The sequence below is a fragment of the Thamnophis sirtalis genome, unplaced genomic scaffold (assembly GCF_051295495.1).
Source record: "Thamnophis sirtalis isolate CommonGarterSnake01/CBP01778 unplaced genomic scaffold, rThaSir2_p1.2 scaffold_8, whole genome shotgun sequence".
In the NCBI taxonomy this organism is placed as follows: Eukaryota; Metazoa; Chordata; class Lepidosauria; order Squamata; family Natricidae; genus Thamnophis; species Thamnophis sirtalis.
This window is the reverse complement of record NW_028261388.1, coordinates 67,554,020-67,572,902: the sequence shown is the minus strand read 5'-3', so window position 1 is coordinate 67,572,902 and position 18,883 is coordinate 67,554,020. Positions and strand designations below refer to the sequence as shown.

At 42.6% G+C, this 18,883-nt stretch overlaps 1 protein-coding gene across 5 annotated transcripts in view; it reads right to left on the bottom strand.

The window, feature by feature from the left end:
• Window positions 1-1,377: 1,377 nt before the first annotated feature.
• Window positions 1,378-18,883, bottom strand: part of MARCHF8 (uncharacterized) — a 35,295-nt gene continuing 17,789 nt past the window's right edge. For 3 of the 5 annotated variants that reach the window (XM_014054643.2, XM_014054645.2, XM_014054644.2), the window contains exon 7: window positions 8,418-9,338. In XM_014054643.2, the coding sequence (XP_013910118.2) occupies window positions 9,049-9,338 (290 nt within the window). In that variant the 3' untranslated portion in view covers window positions 8,418-9,048. The other 2 variants (XM_087721839.1, XM_087721838.1) reach the window with 2 other exon arrangements.

The following is an 18,883-nucleotide window of genomic DNA, read 5'->3' as shown; positions in this document are numbered from 1 at the left end:
GCTTTGTCTAGATTACCCCAGTACAGTAGTGCTAGGCCAGAAGTGATCCATCCAGTCATCCTTTCAAAGCCACTAACTGCCCCGGTGGTTACGAGCCCAGAAAAAGTTGGACCTTGATATTCCCAATGACTTACGTGAGGAGTTGAAAGGGAGACTGAAAAGTGATGGTTGGTTTCTATCCCACACAAAGGAGTGCACCATGCGAGGTGCCCTGGCATGGATTGGGGCTAAACTATATGTACCTACCAGTCAGTACTGGTAGGACAGTACTGCAACAGGCCCATGATGAAAACTTTACACCTGGTCAGATGGCAATTTTGGTGGCATTCATTGAAAAAGGATAGACCTACATAGCCAGCTGTCCTGTGTGTGCTGCTGCTAAAAGCCCTGCAGGGGAGCCTGCTGGACTCCTCCAGTGTGTTGCCAATCCTAGCGCCCCATGGAACGAAATATCTATGGATTTTATTGTTGAATTACCCAAGAGTGGGGAGAACACGGTTATTTAGGTGATTAGGGACTTATTCTCCAAGCAGCTGCACTTTGTATCCTGCCCTAAAATACCTTCTGCTAAAACACTCACTAAAATATTTATCCAACATGTGTATAGGTTATGTGGTGTTCCTGACTGCATTATTTCATATAGGAGGGTATGATTCACCTCCCAATTCTGTTGGTAATTCCTTAAATTGTTAGGCTCTGCCCAGGGTCTAAGCTCAGCCCACCATCCCCAAACTAATGGGGCCTGTGAATGCGCTAACTCAGTCCTGGAGCAGTACCTCAGATGCTACGTAAATTACCAGCAGGACATTTGGACTGACCTGTTGCCATTCAAAGAGGTTGCTTACAATAACTCAATCCATAGTAGTACTGGCTTTGTCCTGTTTAAAGTTGCTTCTAATCAGGATTTTGTCCCCATACCAGAACTGCCCCAAGAGAAGCCTCAGATCACCTCTTTAGTGGGATGGATTGAATAGCTACAACACACTTGGCTGGTCACATGTAAAGCACTGGATGAGGCCCATCAGGCCCATAAGAAACAGGCTGACAATAAAAGAGCTAAACACAAAGAATTCCAAGTGGGGGACAAGGTTTTCCTATCCACGAAGTACCTACAAACTACCCAGAAATCAAAGAAACTGGGCCGTAAGTATGTAGGCCCTTTCCGCATAGTCAGAATCATCAACCTGATCACGGTACGATTAGAGCTGCCCAAAATCTTTAGGTGGATCCACCCAGTATTTCATGTTAACTTGCTCAAGCCTGAGCAAGTGTCTTTCCTTCGGCCTGCCCAGCCTGTCCCCCTCGGTGAGAAAAATGTCCCGGATATTTTCTATGAACGCAAGAAAAACTAAACAAGGATATTATAGGCAACAAAAAGCTTTATTCATTGATAAGAGGGTCTTATCGATACTATCATGTGCATGATAGGATTCTCAAAAGGAGAGAATGACTACAAGGTACACAGGTGAGCCTTAAATGCACAAAATAAAGTCTCCTGAGTATTATCAAAAGTGTGTCATACTACAAATATAAAAATACATTTCCATGATCGATAACAATGCTTGGCAATAATTAATACAGCTGGCATTAATTATGTGAACATACAGAAATAAAATCCCCCAAAATATATTAAGTGAATTCCTGTAATATGTGTCAAGTATCATCTGACTTTTCAGAATGTTCCCAAAAAACCCTTAACTGCGCACTTTCCCAGAGTTAAACAATAGTAGATAATGACCATCTTCCTGAAAAACATATCTGGTACAGAGGGGACTTACAGAGGGAACTTCCACAAACCATTAAGCTATTTCTGACTGGGTCACAGTAACTTTTGCACAGTAACTTTTGCATTTGTTCCAGGCTGTAACTTTCCAAGCTAGCAAGCGAGCTAAGCATGTGATACATTCAAAATGGAATCTCCTTTACCCAAATAATTTAAGGGTTTACCCCTATTCTCACACCCTCATAGAAGGGGAACAACACTTTGAAGTCAAGGAAATCCTAGATTCCAGGAAACACTGTGGAAAACTACAATATTTGGTGGTCTGGAAACACTTCCCTTTCTCACAATCTGAATGAGTGGACGCTCGGAACGCCCAGGCTCCCAAACTCCTTCAACTGTTTCACCCAAAATATATCCTGATAAACCTAATATTTATCTACCATTTTGTACTGCATGTCACTCTTTGTATTTGTCTTTTCTTTTTTTCTTTTTAGGGCTAACGCTTCTACTGCAGGATGGCTGATTGTCAACTAGATCTCCAGCATGCGGTTTGACTTTGCTGCATGCTTGTTATCGGCTGCCATAGTAAAGGGGGGGGGGGAGGGATGGCATTTGGATTTGAGAAGTGAGCTGGTGAGGTGAAATTCCATATGAAAGGGGGGTTTGCTCTCAAGAATTATTGTGCTGCTGAGTAGAGTTGTTTATACACTGTCAAGACCAACCGTCCTCAGTAAACGGACCTCTTCTCTATCTCAATGGATTTGGGGGTTTTCTTTCTTGGGTTTTGAATGGAGGCAGGCCTGACACTTTGTCTCTCCCTTAACTTGGTATCATAAATATTCGCCCTGACTTACTGCTTGACCTGGAATTCACTTTTGCCCAGCTAAGTTCTTAGCTGCAATTGCTGTTTTCTAACTTTTTCTTTTTCTCTACTGATTGCTGCTGCCTTATTGTTGAGGCTTGCAGAAACAAGTCCTTCCTTAAATTCTGTGTGTGCCTAAAGACTGTTGGGCTCCTGGATGCCAAACAATGCTCTCTTGAGGTTAATTTATTGATTATATGCCCTCAAGTCATTTTCAACTGTTGAGACTCTAGAAAAAGTGCAGAGGAGAGCAATAAAGATGATTAGGGGGCTGAAGACTAAAACATATGAGGAACAGTTGCAGGAACTGGGCATGGTTAGTCTAGTGAAGAGAAGGAGCAGGGGAGACATGATAGCAGTGTTCCAGTATTTGAGGGGGTGCAGTAGAGAGGAAGGGTCAAGCTATTTTCCAAGGCCAAAGGCTAGAAAAGGAATAACAGATGGAAACTGACTAGGGAGTGATTCAACCTAGAAATGAGGAGAAATTTTCTGACAGTGAGAACAATCTTTGGAAGTTGTGGGAGCTTAATCATTAGAGGCTTTCAAGAAGAGATTGGACTGCCATTTGTCAGAAATGGTGTAGGGTCTCCTGTTAATCTGTTAAAAAATAAAATAATAAAAACAATTATGTTACTAGTCAAGGCAGTTATGAAGGGACCGGTGCCTGATTTTTGCCACAATTGTTAAGTGAAACACTTCTGTTGGAAAGGATTTAATGGAACATAACATGAAAAAAGATGGAAGAAACATGTCAGATCCCTATCGTGATACTGCCATTTCTGTGGGGAGAGGCGCCTGGATCATTTATTCATTTATTACCCTCTTCCTGTTTCCTACATATCCTGTAATCCCTTAGTTTATAACTCTAGCTCTGACACCTATCTGCTCTGTGCTTTGATTTACCTTTGGGGAATGTGAAAGGGGGGAGGGCCATCTGTTTTGCCTCAGTTCTGAAGCCTCCTGAAAGAAGCGCCTGGGAACTGTCCCTTATCTCCTTCCCAGTTCTCCACATCTTCATACCTGTGGATTGGCTCATTCAACATTGGACTGAGGGGAGGGGTTTCTAACTCCTTTACCCTAACAGAATTGCCTAAGGCAGTGATGGCTAACTATTTTGTCATCGCATGCCAAAAGCGTGTATGTGCACCCACACCCATAATGCAATGTATGTATGACCCCATGTGCGCCCTTCCCCCCCACATGTGCACTGCCCCCACCCATTTTTGGCTTCCAGATTGGTGCAGAAGGCTTTCCAGGCCTAAAACAAGGTGTGTGTGTGGAGGGCTTGTGCAGCGCCCCTGCACCCCATTTTGGCTTCCAGCTTGGTGCAGGAGGACTTCCAGGCCCAAAACGGGGCATGAAGGGCCACACGAGGCCTCAAAATACAATGTGAGCACCCTCATGCATGCACCATCCCCCACGCATGCATTCTCGCATGTGCGGCAGAGACCTAACGACCAGCTAGCCGGTGGGAGACACATGCGCCATAGGTTCGCCATCACGGGCCTAAGGGAACCTTAGAGCCTGCTTTGTTTTTGTCTTGCAATCGCTCCATTTCAATAAAAGGTGCCCTTTGAAATACTGCTGTCTCAAGAGTCCATACTTTCTTGAATGGGGAGTAGAGGCAGGACCTTACAGAAACATACAAAAAAATCTGTGCAAAGAAAAACTTGATGAGACTATATGTATTCAACAAAAGAATATGTGGAACAAATAATAACGTTTGAGGGAGAAGACAGATGGCTTGCAAACCTACTGACTTAATATGAAAAATCTGTGTGTGTGTTTGTGTGAATGAAATCCTCATAAATTTTTAAAAGATAAGTGGGGAAACAAAAAAAACCCCATAACAATGGCAACAAGCACAGAAAAGCCTACCATGGCCCCAAAACTAGGAGGGACCGGCAGGGGGAGAGGGGATGATTCCATGTGAGCAGCCAGCAAGCGCATTCACAGCTCCATTTGCGCAAACCATGTATACCTGCCACTCACTTAAATGGAGTGTGTGTATGCATACTCACCTGCTGCTTGTACAAGTGAGGCTGTGCGTTCTTACCAGCTATTTCTGCAGCCCCTCATGGTCCACTAGTAGGCCGCGCTCCACAGGTTGGGGACCCCTCCTCTAGACAGAGGGGAATATCACATGAACAGCAGGCTTCAGAAACAGCAGGGGAACACAAGATCATATAGCTCATCTTACTTAACTGCATCCAGTTTTGGTCACAATACAAAAAAAGATATTAAGATTCTAGAAAGATTGCAGAAAAGAAGAACAAAGATGATTAGGGGACTGCAAGATAAAACGGTTGCATGAACTGGGTGTATCTAGTCTAACAAAGAGAAGGACTAGGGGTTACATGATAGCAGTCCTCCAATTTTTGAGGGGTTGCCCCAGAGAGGATTGGGTCAACCTCTTCTCTAAAGCATCTGAGGACTGGACAAGAAGTATCAGTAGGAAATTTATCGAAGAGAGCTCCAACTTAGAACTAAGGAAAAAATTCATGACAGTGGGAAAAATTGATCAATGGAATGGCATGCCTTCAGAAGTTGTTGATGCTCCATCACTGGAGGTTTTTAAGATGAGATCAGACAGCCATTTGTCCGCAATGGTATAGGGCCGTAATGGCGAACCTATGGCACGCATGCTACTGGTGGCACATGGAGCCACCATGTTAGATAACGCGAGGAGTTGTCCTGTCAGGTCCTGCGCGGACGTATTTTTAGTTGAACCCCCTGTTCAAGCAGGAGACCCTATATGAGTGATGGCTAACCTTTTTTGGCTCCCGTGCCAAAAGTGGGAGGAGCGTAGGAGGGTCGTGCATGGGTGTGTCACACCCATAATGCAATGCGACATGACCAGCACCCCCCCCCCAACTGTTGGTGCGGTTTTTTCGCCCTCCACAGGCTTTCCTCCAGAGGGTGAAAAATGGACCTGCAGGGAACCCGGAGGTTCAGGAATGGTGACTTCCAGTTTGTCTGTAGGGCCAATTTTTAACTTCCGGAGACTTCAGGAGGCTTCCCTGAAGACTCCAGAGGGCAAACATAGGGCCATTTTTTGTCCTCCGAAGCCATAAAAACGAAAAGCTTCATTACACTATTATTTACTTCACAATTGCAATAGCACTTAGACTTAAATATTGCTTTGCAGTGCTTTACATCCCTCTCTAAACGGTTTGCAGAGTCAGCATAATGCCTCCTACAATCTGGGTCTCATTTTACCAACTTCAGAAGAATGGAAGGCTGAGTCAATATTGAACTGGTGAGGATCGAACCCCTGGCAATCAGCAGAATACTGCATTCTAACCATGGCGCCACCAATGTACAAAATAGAAATGGTTTTCTAAATACAGCACATCCTAATGTTCTGTTAATTACTCACTTCACTTAATTTTGATTTGAATCCATCTAGAATTAGGGCTAGGTTTGGGGTAAAGCTAACTATGCATAATACAGTTGACTGTCAACCTTTTCTTAATATAATTAGGTTCCAACCATTATGTCTAGTTATGACTGGTGCCCTCTGTATCATGGGTTATTTACTTTGGTGGTGTTACTAAAGAAATAGATAAGTCACTCATTAATGTTAGTATAAGTTGCATGTAGTCCTCAACTTATGATCAATTAACAACTGTCCAAGGTTATGAAAAAAGTGATTTATGACCTAGTCCTTGCATTTAGGATCATTGAAGTGTCCCATGATCACATGAAAAAAAAATCAGGTGCTTGGTAAATGGCATGTAACCACTTGATTTGCTTAATGATTGTGGGGAAAAGGTTGTAAATAAACAGTCCTAAATCAAGGTATTACAACTAACATAGATCTTATCCACTAAAAGATACAGATTAGTTACAAACACAGATTAACAGAGTTGGAAGGCACCTTGTAGATCATCTAGTACAACCCCACCCGCCGACCCAAGCAGACCTTACACCATTTTTGACAGATGATTGAAAAAAGACTGAGACTAAGTACAAGTTGCAGTGCTGCCGTTTCTCATCACCAGTTAGCATATCTCACGTTGCAGTACCAGATTATCTGCTTATATATGCTCTTTGTAAATTTTTCTATCACCTATATTTTCAGCAGAAGATATGGAAGCAAAGTTTATCCTGCTCATTAAAAGTGAAAGAAAAAATGCTATTGGAAGTTCTTCTCTTTGATTCAAATTGCAATCCAAGCAGGTTTAAGCTGCAGCTGCTAATTTGAATTTCCACAGGGACTGTGGATAGGTTAAATTGGTCCAATCAAACCAAATGTGGACCAGAATCAGAGATGGATTCCTACCAGTTCAGCCGAACCAGTAGTGGTATGGCAGCTTGGGCCACTGGAACCAGGCCTGCCATGCCCCCGAACCAGTTCCCCGGTCACTGCAGTTGCCATCTTGTTTTTGAGTTCTGTGCTGAATAATTTTAATTGAACTGTGCATGTGTGCACAGTGCGCATCCAGTGCGCACACAAGCAAACCGGCAGTAAAGCCAGCCAGAACCCTCTCCTGACCAGAATCTATCTGAAACCTATTTTGCAGAAGATACTCATGTGTTTTGTGTGTGTGTCCACTTTTTGCCAAAAAAAGGCTAACTATCCACATTAGACAGTAGCCAATTAATTTACTTAACTAATTATTCGTATGGTCTCCACCTTGTCTGTCTTCAAGCAATCTTAAAAGATTCCCCTGCCAAAATCTAGCCCCAAGCCTTCTGAGTTGAGAGTGATATAATTGGTGGTTAATGTAATGTGTCCCTCAGATGGTTGTTTTTATGCAGTGTTGTTTTTTGTAACTTGTGAAGCTGCTCAGAATAGTTTTGGAATAGGGTGAACTAGAAATTCAAGAAAGAAAGAAACAAAGCCATCAAACTTCAATTTTTTATTATTAACATTTTGGGCGTTCCAAGACAATTAAAGCACTGCCAAGTCCCATTGATCTCTATTGGGACCTTGCCATTATGGAGGGAGGGGGAGGATTCGGACTACACTTGCATTGGATTTTCCTTTGTTCCTGTTCTCTGCTTTGATGTACCTTTAGGATGTTGGGAGGGGGGAAAGAATGTGCTTTGGGCAATCTGTTTTGTCTCACCACTGGAGGAGCGAGATTATGGCACCTATTACTTATCTTCTCAACCCGAAATTCTTACATCTTCACACCTTGGAATTGGCTCAAAGATGAACTGGACATTGGGAAGGGCCTCAAAAAGGAGTTGTTTAACCTAACGCTCCAGCGCACAAAATTCAGATGTTGTCTACACTCTACTATCATTGTCATCCAATAAAAGTTCCTTTTGAAATGCCATTCATTTCAAGAGTTCTGTTTTATTGAGAAGGCTGGTGAGGCAGGACTTTACAAGCACATTTAATTAGAATTGATAACATCTACCAATTCTTCTTAAACCTGCTTTAAATTCTCGGATGGAAGTATGTCAGATAGAATGCATACAATCAGCATTGTACTTCAAATACATTACAAGCAGGTGTAAATACTAGAAAGAGAGCCAGGTAGTGATAAAGACTTTGAATTTTAGTCCTGTTTCAGGTCCAGAAACCAGCTGATGACTTTGGCCTAGACACAATCTTTTACCTTGAGGAATGAGGTAAGAGCAATCACTTCCAAAAAGGTTGCCAATGCAATCACCAGCAGTAAAGGCTGACTTGAAGATATGTATACATATATAAAATATGCTAGAAAAGTGCAGCACTAAAATTCTTTTTTATTAAAATCAGATCAATTAACTTATTCTAATATTACAGAGAATACTGAAAACATTTAATCTATATCATTATTTTCTGTTCCACAATCAAAGTTTGCAGTATTTTTAAAAAAGGGCAAACAAACAAAATGTCAATAAAGTATTTATTATTAGACATAAGAACATTTGAGGAAATTTTTAGTACAAACCTTGTTGTTTTAAGGCAAATGGTCAGGTCTACATATTAATGTGCTTTCAGTAATTCAAAGGAACACACTGAACTGAGATTGTTTCAAATTTGTTATAATATAAAAACAATTAAAAGTGCTTCATGTTTCGACATCCCTACCCTGAGTGTGATACAGTTCACAGATACAGTGTAGGCAAATTATTTACAGCAATAGTAGAACTACATACTGTTTGCAACATGAAGATTTGTAAATGGGGTCCTGGTACACTATAGAGGTATGTATAATAGTATGTTTATGTAAAAACATATTTCCTCCTTTGTATCTCATTTAATAGTTTCATATAGTAGAGAAAAGACACTTTCTTAATGTAACCAAGACATATTTTAGAATGATTGACCAAAACTGAATTGTTTTAAAATGGAGAGAAAATAATGATTAACATCATTTATATATCATTCAAGCAGACTTTCTTCGGTTTATCTTCTGATTGATGCTCTGGTAAAAGAAGAATATTTCTACCAACTCAGTCTTAAGTTAAATATCTGAAAATAGTAAATAATGCTGATCCAAATCTTCAAGAAAAAAACATGTCAAATATGAAGAATGTTAGCATTCACATTTTCAGTTTCTGTGCAATTTGAACTGGTAGTCTCTGTATGATGGCTTCTGAAGATACTTGAATATTCAGCATTTTGTTTTTCTAATCTGCTTTTTTTGCTTATGTCTGGGCAGTTCTGTACATATATCACACGGTTATAAGCTTTAAGTCTTTTCCACAGTTGTACATAAACTTTGCATTGAACATACATGAAAAGAATTCCACCGGTGAAACCAATAGCTACTACTACTAGCTTAGTCCAAAATGGCCATTCTAGAATACCTGAGATGCAGAAGGATTCAAAATGCTCAGAATTAGAATTTAAAATTAAATAAAGCTGTAAGTCACTAGAATATTCAGATACATGGCTCTTAAGATAGCAGAAAAAATGTATATCAAGATATAAAAGCGTTAAACAAGCATTTAGGAGAAATGCATTAGGAAATGGGTGTTGGTACTTACCTGATATGCTCATTCTCACTGCAGGTGGAGACAGCAGTCATGTAGGGTTCGTTCTCCAGTAACCAATAGGGCTGTCTACAGATTATAAAGCCTTCCTCCTTGCTGCTCTTCCCCAGCTTTTAGACGAAGACATGATGTAGACTGACGTGTAGTTGATATGGAGAAGGAGAATAAAGGGAAACCAAGAAAAGGAAAGAAAGGACCAACCTAATCCTAATGAAGGAGAACATTGACTGGAACAGGGTGGGGGTCACTGCTGTCTCCACCTGCAGTGAGAATGAGCGTATCAGGTAAGTACCAACGCCCATTTTCCACGATTGGTGGAGACAACAGTCACGTAGGGACATACCCAAGCTAGTTCCTAATTAAGGGAGGGATCCGGTCCCCGTGGAAGAGGAGTCCAGGAAATGGACTTGCTGTAAAACTCTCCTTCCAAAGGCCACTTCAGCCGAAGCAAACTGGTCTATCTTGTAATGACGGATAAAGGGAATGGGAGAAGTCCAAGTGGCCAAATTTACTGACGCCTGAGTAGCCCAGGCAGTTGACATGGCTGCACTACGAGTGGAATGAGCGGTTATACCCTGTGAAGGAACAAGATCATTGGCTCTGTAAGTTTTAGTGATACAGGCTCTAAGCCAGCGACTATGGTGGAAGAGGAGACTTTAGAACCCAGGGAAGTTGGCTGAAAAGAGACTAGCAAGGCTTCAGAATGCCTGAACATAGCTGAACGTTTATAGATACGTAAAGCCCTGCAAACATCTAGGGAATGCCACTTTTCTTCTAACTCATGAGAAGGATTGGGACAAAAATTAGAGAGAATCAGTTCCTGAACCTTATGAAAGGCTGAGTTAACTTTGGGCATAAATATCGGATCTAGACAGAGAACGACCCTATCTGCATGAAACATACAAAGGTTGCTTCTAATCGACAGAGCTGCGATTTCGGAGATTTGTCTTGCCGATGTCACTGCGATCAGGAAACAGACCTTGAACGTGAGATGTTGAAGAGATACGGTCCGCAATGGCTCAAACTGAGCCCTGGTCAGAAAGTCTAAAACTTTGGTTAAGTCCCAGGTTGGGTATCTGTGAACAGTCAGAGGACGAATATTGGTCGCTCCATGGAGAAACCAACGTATATGTGGCAGATGAGAGATGGGTTCACCTGTCGGTAGAGTCAAGAGTGTAGAGGGGGCCGCCACCTGATGCCTTAACGTGTTTGGCGAAATACCTTTGGTGAGGCCCTGTTGGAGAAAGTCTAACACATTAGCCAGTGAGGCAGACAAGATCAGAAGAACACCACTTGGTAAACGCTATCCAGGTTGTGTCGTATATTCAAGTCGTGGAGGGGTGGTGCGAGGCTTGAATGGTTTGAATGACACTGTCCAACAGCCCATCCGCTCTCAGCGCCTGCCGCTCAACCTCCACATGGTTAGTTGTAACCAATGTGGATCTGGATGCTGGATTGAGCCTTGTGAGAGGGACAGTCTGTGTAGTGGAATGCACCATGGAGGTGTTACAGATAACGTAATTAAGTCCCTGAACCACAGCCGGCGGGCCCAATGTGGTGCCAGAAGGAGAATTTCCGTCTCCTCGTCTAGTATTTTCCGTACCACCCTCTGTATTAGAGGCAGAGGAGGGAACACGTTCAGAAGGCCCGGGGGCCATGGGCACCGCAAAGTGTCCACCCCCTCTGCTCCTGGGGACGCATACCTGGTGAAGTACCATGGGAGAAGGGCGTTTTCCTTCAAGGTGAAGAGGTTGAGTACTGGTCCCCTGTATCTGCGGGATATCTCCTGAAAGAGGCTGCATGAGATGCTCACCCTGGTCGACTTGAGTGCAACTTAGCCAGTCGGCCTGAACGTTGGCGACGCCCAAGATGTGGTCCACCTTGAGTGAGAGAAGGTGGGCTTCCACCCAAAGCCCCAACAGCCATGCCTGCCTCATTAGCGGTTTGGACCTGGTGCCCCCTTGCTGATTTACATGCGCCTTCACGGTGATGTTGTCCGTGAGGATTAAGACATGGGAGTTGCGTACCGTGTTTTGGAACCTCCGAAGGGCTAGATGAATGGCCCGCACTTCCAGCCAATTGATGGTGTTGGCAAGATTGGCCTGTGACCACAATCCCTGAATCATCCCTGACCGAAGGTAGGCCCCCCACCTATCAGACTGACATCGATGGTGATAGTTAGATGAACCGGCTCTCAAAAGAGAGTCCCTTGAGTCAATGCTGGGGAGAGCCACCACCCCAGGGACTTCCTCGCATATGCGGGAGTGCAAACCTGTTGCAGAGAACAGCTGATATCCTTCTGGTACGGTAACAGGTACCACTGCAGGCAACAATTGTGGAGGCGCGCCCATGGCACGATGGAGAAGCAGGAGACCATTTTCCCCAAGAGCCAAGACAACTGGAGAGGTTGGGCTCTGTGACGTCGCTGGATTGTCTTGGCTAGCTCCTGCAGGCTGTTCCGCCGATCTGTTTGCCCTGAACAGTGTCTATTAGAGCTCCCAAATTAAGGATGTGGGTGTCTGGCCTTAGAGAGCTTTTTGCTAGATTTATGGAGAAGCCTAGCTCTTGGAGGACTTGAATGGTAGTTCGAATGTCCCTGTGACTCTGCCTGATGGAGGGGGACAGCAGGAGAATGTCGTCTAGATATACTTGGATTATGACTAATCTTGAGCGGAGGTGGGCAGCCACCACCGCTAGCACTTTTGTGAATACCCTTGGGGCTAATGACAGCCTGAAGGGGAGGGCCCAGTACTGGCAATGATTTCCCCTGTACTTCAATCGAAGGAACTGCCTGTGTTCACGGAGGATGGGAATATGAAGATATACCTCTGTAAGGTCCACCGAGGAGAGGAAGTCGCCCTTGTGGACGCTCTCCAAGATGGATTGCAGGGAGTGCATCTTGAACCGTCGATAAAGGACATATCGGTTCAAGATTTTCAGATCCAGAATTGGTCTCCATTCCCTCGAGGCCTTTGGAACCACAAACAGCCGGGAGTAAAATCCCAGACGTTCCTGGCCCTTGGGAACAGCTTGGATGGCCCTGATCTGAAGAAGATGGCAAATGGCCTGTTCCACCAACTGTCTCTTGAGACTGTCCTGAGACACTGGGCAAGGGACGAAATGCCTTGGGGGAATGGAGAGAAATTCCAGGGTCAGACCCCATCTGATGGTCTGCAAGACCCAAGCATCTGTTGTTATGTCCTCCCATCGATCCGCAAACACCGTCAGTCAGCCTCCTATTGGAAGATCTCCAGACAGCCACTTCTGATGTCTGTAGGATCGATTGAAGCCACCTCTAAAGGATTTCCTAGGAAGATATCGTTGGAAGGTCCTATTGGACCTATCCTGCTGTTGGTTGGATTCCTGCCTAGAGAGTGACTGACGCTGCGGACGGGAGTTGGAGAAACCCCCATCCTGCCCATGAAAGAGCTGGCGTCTATAGACGGTAGAGGAATTTCTATTGTCCGCCTTGTGGAAAGTTGATTGGAGGATCTTACTTTGACTCCACTAATAAGAGTTCCAAAGGGGCCCTAAATAGATTACCCCCCGAAAAGGGAGATGAAGCCAGATGCCACTTGTGTCTGGCATCGGCTTGCCAATTTTTTAGCCACAGTAATTGCCTAGAGGTGACCGTAGAAACAATGGCTTTGGAGGCAAAGCGAGCTGGGTTAAGCGCAGCACCTGCAGAAAACTCGAGAGCTGCTTTTAATTTGTTTAAATCCCTGTGGGTCCTAGCGTCTTTATTTGTAATCCTGCTCTGAAGTTGCTTTAGCCAAAGGAGAGCAGATCTGCTAAAAAATGAGGAAGAAGTGGAAACCCTAACAGCCCAGGCAGAGGCCTGGTGACCTTTGACAAGTGTTTGTTCTAAACACTTGTCTTCAGGCTTAAGTGAATCCTCGGGAGCACTGGCAGCTGCATTAGGAGAGGCCAGAGCTACCACAGGCAGGTCGTTGGCTGGAAGGTCTAGAGCCTTGACTAAGGCAAGTCCTACATTATACAGGCACTTATCAAGAGAATTAGGAAGAGGACCGGTGCCAGGAGAGGCCCATTGCCTTTGCACCACGTTCATAAAACTCCTAGGAGAAGGAACCACCTCCTTCTCAACGGTAGGTTCTAGGAAAAGAGGATCCTCAGAATCCCCAGTGTCAGAGGCTGCAGGCTGAGGATCCGGGGTAGGCTTAAAACCAGCAATCTTCTTTGCCTTAAACAGCAAGGAGAGGAAAAGAACCGGTTTGAACAACCCCACAAAGACTGGTTGGTCAGGGGCCAGATCCTCATCCTCAGAGAGATCAGAATCTCTGGGGGGCTGCTCATCCTCATCCCCTGCTATGGCAGACCTAGAAGTCGAAGGATCAGCAGTATCCTTACTAGAAGAGTGTTTCTTTTTACTCTTGGGTTTAGACCCCTCCGATTTAGAGTTAGAACTGTGGCCAGAGGATCTCTTAACATTTGAGGCCAGCAGCTATCCCCTTTTCAATGGCAGAAGGGATAATGGCAGCTACATCAGGGGTAATAGCAGGGGTAGTATCAGGGGTTGGTTCAAACCCAAAAATCCTGGGGAAGAGGAAGCCTGATCTGCCACCGGAGAAGGGCCTGCATCTTCTAAGGAGTCATCCTCACTTTGAGGAGAATCAAAAATCCCTGTACCATCCCCTATCTGAGAAGGAGAACCAGGTTCAGAAAGGGAATCCCCTGAATCAGAAGAAAGACCCACAGGAGGAGGGCTACCAGGAGAGACAGGGATCACCTGGAATGGGTGAGGGCTCTCTCTGCCATCCTGTGTGCGCTTGCTGGGAGACGTCTTGTGCAATGAGGACTTGAGCTGCCCTTTCCCCCCTTTTTTTGCTTTCTTGGGAGCCTTTGCAGGGAGCTCCGCAGCTGGGGCAGCTGCCACCCTTCTCCTAGAAGTCTGAGCTAATGAAGAGCCAGCAGTAGGGCTCTCTGGTAGAGAGGGCTGGGGAGAGATTACTGCTCCATCTCCTGTGCCGGAAGCCATCATTATAAGCCAAGAAGAAACAGGCAGCCTCAAGGTAAATGCTGTAAAAGAGCCCCGTTACCGACCGTTGGCTTCAAAATGGCACTCGCTGCTTTTCGCACCAAAATCAACTGTCACACACTCTCTGCTGGCTTGAAATAGTGCTTGCTGCAATCTCTGAGGGAAACAGCGATCTTCCTGAGAGCTTTGCAGCCCCAGCGCTGTGTTCCTGATGACAAGCACAGGGTTATCACCCTTGGGTTTGTCACCGAGGCAACCTCCAGCAATCCGCTCGAAAGAGAAGCATCAGAGCCGCTCCGCTTCCTAATACAAGCCTCCGACGATCACCGAGAGGAAAAAAAAAACCTCAGTTGCTTTAAAACAGCTGTCCCAGCCACACAGCTGGCTCCATGGCGAGGGACAAAGCCCCTTGCTTAATATAAGTCTGCAAGATCTTAAGAATGACAGTAGTTGAAATATGAAAGTTTTATAAATAGCCAATTAGTAAGAAAGAACAATATAATCAGAGAAATACAACTACATGTCCAGCCCAGAACTGGTTGGGACTAAAAAGCTGGGAAAGAGCAGCAAGGAGGAATGCTTTATAATCTGTATACTCAGCCCTATTGGTACTGGAGAGAGTGAACCCTACGTGACTGCTGTCTCCACCAATCATGGAGAATGCGTGTGTGTGTATGTATGTATGTATGTATGTATGTATGTATGTATGTATGTATGTATAATTTTCAATACATTCAGCTTTCATTATTTGAAAAGAATGTTATGCTCATTACTTTAGCAAGTATGTTTGTCTCATGTTTATGATTTATTATGACCAAGCAAACCTAACTTAACTCTTTCTACCTGCTAGTTGTAAGATGGTATCTCTGTTGTATGCTAAGAGTTACAGCTGAATCATTGCTTTGGTAGGTGAGCTATAGTTTACCCCTCCTAGCCCATTAGTTGATTTTTATTTCATGATCTGAAATTCTGGTTTCAAGTTGCCTTTGTTTGTTGAACCATGATGTATCATAGTTTAATCCTGCTTTGACCTTTTATGGGCACTACAAAATATAGGGAGCAGAAGGGAAGAAATAATCTAAACCACTTTGTCCCATGGTACAGTACATATACCAAATATAAATAAAAATACATATTACAGCAGTTTAGAATATTCAGTAAAGAAGAGTCTGCCATCTCTTCAATCCCCACTCACATGACTAAATCTGCCAATACTTTTGCAGATCTTGCCCCCATTCATTCTTTCTCCAACAGATTCCTTTTAACCATCTGTTTCTATAATGATAAAACTGCCTTTCTCCAGTCTGCCTAACTAATTTTGCTGCTACACTGGAAGAAGAGAATATAACTAAAATGTTATTTTAGTAACATACTGAATTTCTAGAATAAGTAGAAATTCTAATTCACAACTTTTCTTTTAAGAGCACACACTCCAATTGATAAAGCAGAAGAAAAGTTGTAATTGCTTTATTCATTGGCAGAACTGTTGGGCTCATGTAAATTCAGAAGCACTTGCTGTAAATAATTTTAGGATTATTTAGGTTACCCTAATCATTAAATACTAAACTATTACTATCTTTTAATACAGATTTTTCATTACACTTATAGCTTAATTCTATCAGAATATCACTGAATGGATTGTAATGTATGGAAAGGAAATGCCAAGATCTACCTACACAGGCTTCACTTTAGTATGAATTATTTTTTCCTTTGTTTGTGTGTTTAGAATTTAGTCCATACTTTACAGCCAAATGCATAGCTTTCAACAGACGATGACACTGAATTAGAGTAGCTCAGTTTTTGTGCATCATGAAATTAATCCAAATAATTCAGCCTGACATATACCAAAGATTTGGGTTTTGTTTAATCTTGGGGTAGCTGGGATGTGATTTGGGTATAAAGGACATTACCATGGACAAATCACTGGCTGAAGCCTTTCAACTTACCAGTGCCACCTACTCCCAGAAGGAGACAGGACCTATTAGTCCAGTCTGCTCAAAAGAGTTTGGGGTTCCAAAGGGAGTGGAAGCTTTGATGGGTGGTTTGGCTGCAGCTCTACTTGTTGCCAACAATTGGGCCCACTGATGAATTCAGGGGTCCTTGGTGCTCTCTGAAGTTTGTTGTTTTTTTGCAGATGTTTCATTATCCAAACTAGATAACATCATCAGTAGTAATAACTAGCACTAATAATGTTACCTAGTTTGGGTAATGAAACATCTGCAAGAAAACAACAAAACTCAGAGAGCACCAAGGACTCCACATTTCACCCTGAGATACAAATATTCTCCTTCATTGGTACAATGAAGAACACAGTAATGAGAACACAGATTGGATTGCTCTTATGTAGCCACTAGCTGTAAGTCAATCTCTGGCACTCTCTGGTTTTCTGAAGAACTCCAGGAAATGAAAGACAGCAAAGGTGCCTGGAGGAAGACAAGAGTGAACCCAAACAATCACAAATAAGAGCTCATCCTAAGGATTGCACTGTGGTGAAAAGAACAGCAACAGTTACTTTTTGACTCCTAATGCAGATATTTGTCTGGCACAGGCTGTCTTCATGCATGGGCCTGATGGGCACTTGCCTGTGGACCCCACGAGCATAGGGGCTCGATACTAATTTGTTGGAAGTGCCAATAAAATACACGTTTAATTTTATCGACCATTTACATATTTATTCCTGTGAGTACCTGTCATAGGGGCCCCAGTACACTGCTTTGCCCGGGGCCCATAATGCTGGCCTGGCAGCCCTATTTAAAATGATTCATTTTAAAAGGTTTAATATAGCTATGTTGACAGAATATGGCACCACTTGCTCCCTCAAAATAATATTAATCACCCTAGCTATTTACTCTATTTCTAGCTTCCTGAAAGAACCAGGTGGGGCCACAATCCATCATATAGGGGAAGAAACTCATGCTGCAAAGGCCATATCCACCTCATCAGAGTCAAAAAGCTCATAAGCATCTCAGATCATTTCACAAAGTATCACTCCAGTTACTTCCTTTGGCTCTGCCAATGAAGCGTCAAGATTTGAACAAATACAAGTGATGGAATCAGTGCAAATATTTCATAGCAGTTTGAATAAAAGCTCTTTTGAGCTAACTTTTCTTTGAATAGTATAGTATGTCATCTTAAACAGGGCTGCTAGATGACATTCTGCTGGTGTAACAAGGATGGTGAAATATAAATACTTCACTGCTCTCATCACCACAAGTAGGCCCAAACAAAGGCTCCAACTTGCATTCATGTTCATTTGCTGTAAGAATCATTTTTGTTCCTGGAGATCCTCGATAAACCATTACATTTTTTGGGATCTGCAAACAGGGAGACATCTCTTAGGGACATTGCCCTTAAAGTTGCATATTTCAGAGTTCAATGAGTGATATAGCTATTACTCATACATATAGGTGTGAGTAGATGTATCTGGAAAATGCCTACACCTATTGAAAACTAAGCAGATCCATTCAATACCTCAGGTGCACAATCTTATTATCATATAGATGTAAAAACTAAATGAAGGCTGATCAAAAAATAATCTATGAGCAATAAGGTGTCCCCTTTCATTTATTTTGTTATTATTACTTTTTATTATGCAATTTCCATTGTTATATATAAAATGTCCATATCCACAATGGCAGTGTACTATCTGGTACAATCTCTTTTAAATACAAATAATAAATCTTATACAAATAATAGTTATAACCATTATTCTCAAAGTCTATTCACTATGACGTTCACTTATTATTATTAAACATTTTCTGTTACTTAATTAAACGCTCTGTTCAGTTTTGTCCATAATTAGTTAATAATATCAAACATTATAAACATCATATAAACATCACATTTGTAACCATTATCCTCCAAGTCTATTAATCATAATGTTTACTTATCCTCATTATTCAATATTCATTAATTACACACCTATTTCATTTTTATTTACATATGCTCCTTAATTCTAAATTTCTAAATTCTGCTTCTATTTTCTAACCATTGATAGAATAATTCCCAAGTTAAAAAGCATTGTTTCCTCCATACCCTTAATTTTCAATGTTAATCTATCCATTTCAGCACATTCTAGTATTTCTTCATTAAATTTTCCTCTATAGGTATATTTTCATTTTTCCAATTTTGTGCGTATACTGCTGCTGTTACCACATGTAAAAGTAAATATATATTTCTTTTATTATATTTCTCCAGTAGGATACCCAAGAAGAACATCTCTGATTTTGGGTCTAATTGTTTGTCATTTATTCTAGTCACATTTTAATTTTTAACATCTTTTTTTTTTTTTACTATAGGACAACTCCACCAGATATGGTAATAAGAACCTGGTATGGCCAGGTGGATGCAAACACGTGGGTGT